This window comes from Quercus robur, chromosome 5 (assembly GCF_932294415.1).
Source record: "Quercus robur chromosome 5, dhQueRobu3.1, whole genome shotgun sequence".
NCBI lineage: Eukaryota > Viridiplantae > Streptophyta > Magnoliopsida > Fagales > Fagaceae > Quercus > Quercus robur.
Window position 1 is genome coordinate 59,973,753 of NC_065538.1, and position 10,685 is coordinate 59,984,437.

The 10,685-nt window shown below is 36.2% G+C and overlaps 1 protein-coding gene across 1 annotated transcript; it reads left to right on the forward strand.

Moving 5' to 3' along the window:
* Nucleotides 1-1,375: 1,375 nt before the first annotated feature.
* Nucleotides 1,376-8,068, forward strand: LOC126726503 (histone acetyltransferase of the MYST family 1-like). Its single transcript, XM_050431772.1, has 10 exons — nucleotides 1,376-1,987; nucleotides 2,102-2,482; nucleotides 2,642-2,730; nucleotides 2,840-2,899; nucleotides 4,281-4,490; nucleotides 5,005-5,073; nucleotides 5,554-5,715; nucleotides 6,613-6,706; nucleotides 6,815-6,957; nucleotides 7,455-8,068. Exons 2-10 carry the CDS (start codon nucleotides 2,212-2,214, stop codon nucleotides 7,656-7,658), a joined length of 1,302 nt encoding a protein of 433 aa, XP_050287729.1. The 5' UTR covers nucleotides 1,376-1,987; nucleotides 2,102-2,211; the 3' UTR covers nucleotides 7,659-8,068.
* Nucleotides 8,069-10,685: the final 2,617 nt, after the last annotated feature.

The window sequence follows — 10,685 nt, forward strand, 5'->3', positions numbered from 1 at the left end:
TTTCATTGTTCATAAGAAAAGCTATGCTCAAAGCATCAAGTTCAACAATAAGTTGCTGAATTCCCATTTCCTTAGCTAGCATCAGTCCATCTCTAAGAGCCCAAAGCTCAGCCAAGGCACTATTAGTGAACCCAAGACCTCTAGCAAATCCCTTCAGCCAAGCTCCAAATTATTGCTTTACCTCCTCTGCTGCGTGGCCTATTTTGGTATTTTTGTGGAGCTAAAATAGCATTATAGCTATTTAGCTCCACTGCTACAAATGCTCTTAGAAGGGCATGAATGTCTTTGTATTGATGCTTTGTCTCTCTTGGGGAAGGGGTGGGATGGAAGTTCAAGTCCTGCTTCTGGTTGTATACGAGGGAATTAGAGGGTATCACCTACTGTGCCTGCTCTGTAAAGTTAAGATTGATTATAGCTTTCGGTTAAATGCAATCTTACTGTGTTTATATTGCTTGTTAATTGGTCGCATTTTGACATTTTAACAGGGCAGTAGGATCCTCATTAGCTATTTTTTACCTTCCTTGCTGCGTGCGAGATGTGTGGGGATCCTTGTCTACACGTTAGACAATTTTTTTGTCAGTCAGATTATGAGCTCCCTATATTTTATATTTATTTTTGTAAGGAACGATTGAAGCGTTATCGGTGGCTGCTGTACAGTTTCTTTGTACTGTAAACATATTCTACATATCAAACGTGACTTAGATGTGAGACTCTGGCTTCAACCATGGCATCTTGGCTTTGTAGAAGGAGTTGCTTGCTGCTGTCTTGTTTTTCTAACAAAGGAGAGCTGTTTTTAAACGAGATTACTGATTAATCCAATAAATTTCTTGTTTTTGCCTATGGCCGTGGGTATGATTATGATAAGACTCTCTCCCTCCCTCTCTCAACGCACTTGTTTGTCACCAGGCAAATTGCAAGAACTCTTAAAATGGCTAGCTTCATGTAAGAAATAGTGTCCTGATTTGATGGTAAACTCGAAATTTGCAATCGGTTGATATTATCCACGTTGTGCTAAAACACAACGTTTTTTTTTGGCTCAGAAAACCTCAGCAATTCCTCTTCGCCAAGTTGCCTCTGCTCTGCTCCTCCATATGATATAATTTTTTGGGTGATCATTCTTCATTCCTTTTCCCAGTATCCTAGAGATTTGGGTTTGGTTTTTGCATGGTGGGTTAAAGATTTAATTTTCAATGAAAAAGTCACCTAAACAATGAAGTTTATACACACAAGAAAGAGAAAGCCCATGGGCCGGTCCAAAGCCCTATTATTTTATTTTTTGGAGAAAAATTTAAATTTAAATTTATTTATTTTTTAAATAAAAAACTAGCAGCATTTTATCCTTCTAAATTTTCTCTTCTTTTATTTTGTTTAGAAAAAAAAAAAAAAAAAAAAAAAAAAAAAGAAGGGAAAAACAAACGGGGAAGTATCACCTCCAGAAAAACTTAACAGTTTTTCATATCTCTGTTGCCTATCCCTTCAACATCTCTGGAGTCAAACTGATCTACTATAAATCACCACTGTTCAACCCAAGACTACTGCTGCCTTCACCACCAACCCAAGGCCTCTTCGCCGCTATCAAAAGCCACAGCCGTCGCATCATCAACTCCGAGCCTCCCTTCAGTTCTGTTATTTTTTTCTCAATCATTTCGCGAAACCAATGCCACAGATCTTTTCTTTGGCCTCCGATACTCAAAACCCAAGAGTCTGAACTCCATCTTCACCTACACGCGCCGCCACGCGCGGTGGTTGTCGATCCACGTACCGTCACAGTTTCTCCGTCGGCTGGTGGTTCACGAAACCAACGCTACGGTTCTCTTCGTCGGCCCTCTGATTTGTAAATCCCAAGAAGCCGGCCTCCATCTTCGATCTCACGCTCCTCCACGCGCGGCCTGAAATTTGGCCGCCGATCCACGCGCCGTCGAAAGTTGTTGCTCTGACTCCAACGAGCCCATGCCCTTCTTCTTGCACTTTTTATCTCAAAAAAAAGGTTTGCTTTTGCATCTATTTTTTAAAACACAAATTGCTAATTTTCTAACCATTGGATCATTTTATTTACACGTGTCACTCATTTATTTTAAAACTGATGGTTTTAAAACTGTAGGTGATCCTCTCCCAAAACAAAACAAATATGTTTGGTAACTTGTGTAAGTAACCACGATTCCACGTTGAGGAGGTGGGGCGTTGCGTTTGGAAAGAAGAGAGAGAGAGAGAATGGGATCGTTAGATTCACCGAGAGAGAGGGAGAACGGGAACGGTGGGTGTAGGAGTCCCGGAGATCCAAAAGTTGGCGATGGAGGAATGATAGTAGTAGAATCAGAGGCTATGAAGAAGAGGAGAGCGAGTATGCTTCCACTGGAGGTCGGTACTCGCGTCATGTGCCGTTGGAGGGACTCCAAATACCACCCCGTCAAAGTCATCGAACGCCGCAAAATGCCCTCCTCTGGCCCCAACGATTACGAGTACTACGTCCACTACACCGAGTGTATCATTTCTCTCTCACTCTTTTCCTTATTTCCATTGCTGCTGTTAGGGTTAGGGTTAGGGTTTTCAAGTTACTGGAATTGGGGGTTTAGGGTTACGGTTAGGTTTTGTGTGTGTCTGTTCTTCGCTATTTAATTTATTAGTTTGTGCTTTTTGACAGTCAATAGGAGGCTTGACGAATGGGTGAAGCTTGAACAACTTGATCTCGATTCTGTAGAGACTGTTGTTGATGAGAAGGTGGAGGACAAGGTAATGAGTATGTGATCTTTTTCTAATACCTTGCTTCTCCCACAGAAGAGAATTTACTTTCTTAATTTAATACTTACTAATCACAAGAATTGTGCATGAGTTTTTCCAGGTTACAAGCTTGAAAATGACACGCCACCAGAAGCGAAAGATTGACGAGACACATGTAGAGGTAAATACAAGTAAAAAATATTTTCCAATTTTTTCTTGCTCCATCTCTCTTTCTACTGAAACCCTGTCTAAATCGAAAGCTTTAAAGAAACCATATAGATAAAGGGAACCAAACGGTACATGTACTGGATGATCAGCTAGGATTATAATGAAAGTGGATTTTGAAAGTTACATACTTTTCGTCTCATTCTCTTTATCTTTAATTTTATTCTCTTGCTACATCACACACCTAGAGGGTCTTAATTCCATTATCTCAGCCTTCACTCTAGTGTTATCTAAGCTATAGCCTATTTTTCCTGAATGTTAAATGTATTACAAGAGGAAAATAATAGAGTTAGATTTTGCATTGATGAAGCTTTGAGAAGATTTAGCAGGTACTTGTATATCAGTTTTGACTTTGAATTCTAAATCTTATCTTAATTGATAATCTTTATAATTTTTGCTTTGACTTCTCATTCAAGCCTAGCTCCTAAACAAAGCCTAGTTTGAATTCAGGGGGCCATCACAAATCCACCGAATTTTCGCTATTACTACTGCTCTTCACATAAAAACTTTCAAAAACCACGCTGTTGCCGAATTTCTTCCCTCTGAATTAATTATCGGACGGTCTCAATTCCATTATAACCACAACCACCTCACAAAATTCATCCCCTTTCAACCACTCCATTATTGACACGTGTCCACACTCACATGAATCATACCGCTTCTGATTCCTACACCTTTCCTTTCCCTTTACACACTTTACAATTACACCCCATGGAAAAGAAAAGAAAAGCTTACAGTCTGCACTGATCGAAAAATCTTCTAGCAGTAGTAGTGGAAGCCATCAGTGCTCTCTCAAACTCAAACTCAGAAACTCATCTAGGGAAAGAGCTAACATCTTTCTTTCTTTCTTTTAAACTGTGCGTTTAGTAGTATGATCTAGAAGTTTCTGAGCGAAAGAAAGTGATAATGCCAAGACAAAACAGAGGAGGTGGTGTGGATTTGATACCTGGAAAGATCAGAAAGTGAGGCTGCACGTCGTCGGTGTCTTCGCTGTCATCGATACTGCAAAACTATAGGTTCAAGAGAGCGATGCTCGTTGGCAAGAGAGGCGGATCCATTAGGCTCTCTCTCTCTCTCTCTCTCACACGCACGTACATGCACACACACAACACATGCATACACACATGAATTCATAAGAGTGAAAATAATGTAACATCTTTTTAATTTCTTGTGAGAAGTAAATGATTTATTTAATCAAATACCAAATGACATGAGCTGCTTACATTTAGAATTTTATGAGCTGAATCTCTGGCTGTCATTCGAGTTTCCTGCCTCCATCATAAGTCATGTTGTAATTTGTACTTATATAATCTTAATACATTCTTCACAATTTTTAGGGTCATGAAGAGCTTGATGCTGCCAGTTTGCGAGAACATGAAGAGTTCACAAAAGTGAAAAATATAGCAACTATAGAGCTTGGAAGATATGAGATCGAGACATGGTACTTTTCCCCCTTTCCACCGGAATACAATGATTGTGTGAAGTTGTACTTCTGTGAGTTTTGCCTCAATTTCATGAAGCGTAAAGAACAACTTCAGAGGCATATGGTGAGCAGTGCTTCATATTCCACTGTCTTCACTCACTATATACTTTCAGTTTGTGGTATAGTTGGCCTTTAAAGAGGAATAGTATTGGCAGCATTGAGCTGTATTCAGTTCATCGGTTAAAAGCGTTAATGTTCTGAATTTTGTTTGTCAATTTGTAGTCTACTGTAATGAGTTCATATGATTGGGTTTTCTCAGATGTTCTTTGATTGCTTAAGTGAAATTTGTGCTGGACATAGTTTGTCAGAAGCCTTGATGGATAGAAACCACATGGTTTGAACCTGGTCTACAGGGCATTTAGATCTCTTCCTTTTGATGTCTATAATAGATTTAAATTTTACTATAACTAATTACCATATTATTTTAAGAAGAGATTGGAGATAGAAATTTGTGTTATTGAGTGGTTAGATTTCATTTTCTTGGCTATCTTTTCTGTTAGTGATTTCCCTTTCTTCCTTTAATTTTTTGCAATTTTTGGATGTATCTGGTCTATTTAATTCTTATTCTGCATGTGTAGAGGAAGTGTGATCTCAAGCATCCCCCTGGAGATGAGATATACCGATGTGGTACATTGTCAATGTTTGAGGTATGTTGTTTTGTTATTAGTGGTGGTTTTATTTGGGTTAATAAGTTTTAAACATCTAAGTACAGTTTGTACATAAGTTTTTTGCATGTGACTATTAAGTATAGTTTGTAGTTCTCCTTCATCTGAGATTTCCTTTTCCCCAATTATTTTTTGGCATTTAAAATTTAAACGTGTTTTTTTCTATCGGAGATTACATATCTGTTTATAAAAAGATATATGGTGTTAAATGTAAATATCAATTTCTATAACTTCAGTAAACAGACTTCATGTATAACTTTATCAAAAGAACTATGAGTTTGGTTTACTTTTAGAATATCTTGTTATATGGTTTCTTCAATATTGGAATATATGGTTTCCTTTCTTCTTGTTTCTCATACTCTGTTTTGTATTATTTGTTTTATAGGATACCCTGTTGTATATGATTGTTTTTAAATTTTTTAATTGATTTAAGTTTTTCTTTAATTAAATGTTTCAAAACAGGTTGATGGCAAAAAGAACAAGGTTTATGGGCAGAATCTTTGTTACTTGGCAAAATTGTTTCTTGATCACAAGACCCTCTATTATGACGTTGACCTCTTTCTGTTCTATGTATTGTGTGAATGCGATGATCGAGGATGCCACATGGTTGGTTATTTTTCTAAGGTAAATTATTTATGCATTATTTTATTTTATTTTATTTTATGTGCTGTCTGAGTGAAAATGTTGTCTCATACCATTTTCTTAAGTATCATGACATTTGTATCTGTCAAAATCTGAAGGCAGGAATACTGGCATAAGAAGCATGGAATTAATTGGTCATGCATTTAGGTGAATCCCGCCTTCATTTGGAATTTACTCAAACGGTGGCTAATCACAATCCTACAAGTTATGATTCTTTTGGCCTACAATGTTGTGGCATTGTGATTTATCAAAAAAAAAATATACGTTGTAGGATCGTGATTTATCAACAAAAAAAAAAAAAAAAGTTGTAGGATTTTGATTAGGATTCTTAATTGGCATGAATGGAATGCATGCTTGTAAGTTGTAAGTTTATTTAATTGCTTTTATGAACTATGGTACTATATCTTGTATTGCCTCTTTGCTACAAATATATTTAGTGGTTTTGTAGTGATTTTTTTTCTTCTGACTCCCGATTCAATAACAATGTTACTGCAGAGTAATGGCCATATCCCTAAGTTAATACTGTGTTTGAACTTGACTTATTCATCAGAACTATTATAGAGGGTACTAAAATTAGTTTCAAGATACAAGGTTTAAGTGTTAGGTTTTAGTTTCTACGGGCTTCTTGTCTTTTGGTTCATGACACTTTCATTTAGGAAAATTTTGGTACTACAAGTTGTAGGCAATATCTTCAACCTCCCATCTCTTTTTTGCTCCATTGCTGACCTTCCTTATGAACCGTTATCCCTATTTTACAAATTTTGTTAATGTTTGTTAAATATAATGGATAAGCAGAGGGACAATTTTCAATGTAGACGTGAGTTTGAATCTTTCTGAAATTTACATATATACATAAGTATGTTTTGTCTGCTGGTGCAGGAAAAGCATTCAGAGGAGTCTTATAATTTAGCATGTATCCTCACCCTTCCTCCCTATCAAAGGAAAGGCTATGGAAAATTTCTAATTGCCTTTTGTAAGTTATCTGCCTATGGAAATTCTACTTTCTATTTTGCATGTCTTTGTTTTGGTCATGTATTTTCAAGCAGAAAGAATATCTAACAATATTTCTTGCATGTAACAGCTTATGAACTTTCTAAAAAAGAAGGTAAAGTCGGCACACCTGAAAGACCCCTTTCTGATCTTGGGCTATTGAGCTACAGAGGATACTGGACCCGGGTTCTTTTGGACATATTGAAAAAGCACAAGGCCAATATTTCTATCAAGGTAGCTTTGTTTGAATGTTTGATAAGATCCAGACAAGTTTGCTTTTTGTGGTTCAATTGCATATTGTCTTCTGTGAATTTGTTTGGCGTGTTCAGATATCCCACAGAAATGGTTTGAAATGTTATGTTTAGAATTTTTACATCTCTAATTGTTCACATTACTGTGCCTGAAATGACAACATAAGTAATCTGCACCAAATGATTTTTGAAAAATAGGAGCAATGCAAAGATTGGGCTCCGCACTCTGAAAAGTAGAAAACATTGGATTTGTCTATAGATATGGTAAAACCTGATAATTTTGTATGATATATTAGTGTAGATGTTGATCTTTGACAAATCACTCTTAGCATTATCTTATCTTTTTTTTTTCCCTGTCTGGTAAACATTTCTAGAGTTATCCCATTGGTTTTTATTTTATGAACTTTTCTCGTGAACCTCCCGTTTTCTGCTGGTTATTATTGTATTTGTACTTTTCTATAAATCCTTCACTCTTTACAGGAACTTAGTGACATGACAGCCATTAAGGCGGAGGATATCCTGGCCACCCTTCAGAGCTTAGAATTGATTCAGTACAGGAAAGGGCAGCATGTCATCTGTGCTGATCCAAAGGTCCTGGATCGTCATCTAAAAGCTGCTGGTCGTGGGGGTCTTGAGGTTGATGTTAGCAAATTGATATGGACTCCTTATAAAGAACAAGGTTGATGTCAAACAATTTATCCAGATACTGGCTGCCAACTTAGACTTGTAACTGACCTCCGATTGTATAAAATATAAGCTTTAGGGTATGAAACTGGGGATTCTTCCTGGAGACTTTCTTGTCATTATCCATCTTATGACTTTGTATTATGCATGTATCAACAAATAATGATTGGTATATTCTTACTTTAGTAGGTGTAGGCTACAACTGACTTTTAGATTTTAGATTTGTGAACTACTTGTTTAGATGCATTGTAATGCTCTTCTGATGATGAGACAAAATGACAAAAAATTGGGAAGGTGATCCGTGAGATTGGATAGGATTGATTGCCATCTCTTTGAAAATATTTTGTAAAACCAAACGTCTGAGATCATTTTAGGCATAATTTATATTATCCTTCTGACTTATGAGTGAAGTATCTTTCTGTCAAAATTTGATGCAAATTTGTGTGGTTCTATGGGAAAGTATGTAAATGTTTGAGCTTTAAAGGAAAAAACAGAAATTTGAAGCAAATTTGTGTAGTTTGTATGTGGGGAAGTATGTAAATTTTTGAGCATTTAAGGAAAAAAAATTATGCCGTGGCTTTTCTTTCTTTCTTTCATGACTGCCATTTGGAATCCAACAACGCAAACTACCCCGTGCTGGTGTTACCACTGGTTGAGTCATCCTGGTTTGGCTAAATTTGTGTTCGGCTTGGAGTTAGTGGTGGTTGCCAGGGCTGATGATGTCCGCAAAATGCTTGTACATGTACATGTACTCATTTTAATTCTCAGCATGAGTAAACTATGGGCAAAAGGCTTTCCTTTTCATTTGGTTCTTTTTGTCCTTGATATGACATTGAATTCCCCATCAATGCTACAGTCAGATGATGACACCTAACATCTCCAGCTTGATTTCTGTTTTGAGAAACCTCCTTGAAATAATGACTGCAAGAGTTGAATTCTCTTGCTATTCGTTTGAAATCCATGCACTGAACTGAGAAATGAACTAAAAAGCTTTGTTATTGCAATTTTCATATCCCATTCCGTTCTGCACTCTTTTCTTTGCTTAAAGACTAGGTTTGTCTTAGTTCCAATCCATTTCTAGTATTAACTGTTCTTGCTAGATGCATCAAACAAGTGAAGAAAGTAAAAATCAGAGACAAATGCTAAACAATAAGATAGGGATAGTGGACAGCCCAAGTCTCAAAAATATTAAGTGTACAACCACATCATATATTCATATCAATTACACTTGATAATTTAGAAAAGGCTCTAATTAGTACAGAAGAATATTCACAGTATCAGAAATACAAATATACAAAAAGAGATAAGCATTATAGCTTGTAAGAAATAAGCATTACAACTTGACCATCTCCATGTCTTGGCTCTTTTGTTGAATTTTCTGTGTGAATCTGATACCTTTTGAATCATGTGACAACAACCCCATGCAAAGATTCATTTGAATGTGTTTGTCTGTATGTGTATATTACTACAAGTGGGTCCAACAATTTAAGGTAGAAATGGTCTCAAACAGTTTCACAGTGGACTATAACGAAGTTTTTTTTTTTTTGAGTTGCAACTATAACGAAGTTAAAGGGTTTAAAAAAATGGAGTTTCTATATTGCAGCATCCATAGGGCCAATCTCCACTGATGCGAGATTGAGCATAAAAATCAAGTAAAAAAAAAAAGAGTATATATAAGCAAAACGCCAAAACATGAAGTAGAAAAATATGAAAATTACATAAACTTGAGTCAAATGAAAACACGAAATTAAGAGCGGGAAAAGACTAAATCATTGAATTTCAAGGGAGCCAAACATGAAGTAAGGATGAGAGAGAGAGAGAGAAATCGCGAGATAGAGAGAGACACACCCGGTGCTGCTGGAATAGAGAAAGCGTTGCCAGAGTAGAGAAGACACTACTAGAGGAAAGAAGGCACCGTCGGAAGGAGGGTCTGCCCTTGTTTAATAAAATCTACAAATTTTCTTATCAAAAAAAAAAAAAATTGATTTGGGTTAAAAAAAAAAAAACTATTGTGGCAGGACATGCGTCTGTTGATGTGGCAATAAATTAATTTTGGGTAAATTACAAAGTTGGTCTCTGTCCTTTACATCAGATGTCAATTTAGTCCTTAACCTTTCAATTGTGCCAATTTGGCCTCTAACTTTTTTAGTATTGTGTTAATTTAGTTCATGTAGTTATCCTTAGATGGAAAATGCTGATATGTCAAATGAAATAGTAAAAAATTATTTTTCATGCTACATTAACTGCCAACGGTACATTCATGTCAGATTAAAAAAAAAAAAAAAAATTTAAAATATGCTCACGTGAGATTGGATTCATCTCACTAAATGGTTCTAAAATTAAAAATCCTAAAAGTTTCTCTCTCTCGTCAATATGATCTCCATAGCTGCCGTTATACAAATTTCTCAAAAGTTAAGTGTTGTTTAACAGTTTGTTTAATTTTCTCCTACAGGCTTGCTTTAGGAGCTTGGGCTATAAACAAATGCAAAGCACCTTATGAAACCACTGTTGGCAGCTCATTAAAAATGGATTCATTTTTCTTTTTATTTGAGAAAGGTTGCCCACCATTTTGTAAAACTCTACGCGTTATCAGGTTTGGTTTGAATTTGAAATGATGGTAGATTTGTTGGTAGGTCTACATGATGATTCTATAAAATCTGGAAAGTAAAAAAGAGTAGTAGCAAATCACTCGTTTGCAAAGGGATCTGTGGCACTAGGTAGTGCAGGTTTGATCCTATTGGACTAACTCAAATTTTTTGAGCTGGTTTCTAGACTAGCTTTCTTAAACGGGATTGTTTCTTTTAAATGAGAGAGAGAGAGAGAGAGAGAGAGAGAGAGAGAGAGAGAGAGAGAGAACTTTTAGGGATTTTAGAACTATTTAGTGAGAAAAATCAGATTTGTGTGCAGATTTTAATTTGGGGTTTTTTTTTAAAAAAAAAAAATTAATCTGACTTGTTCGGTTGGTAGTTGACTTGGCATTAAAAATGATTTTTTACCATTCCGTTTGACACATCAGTTTTTTTCATC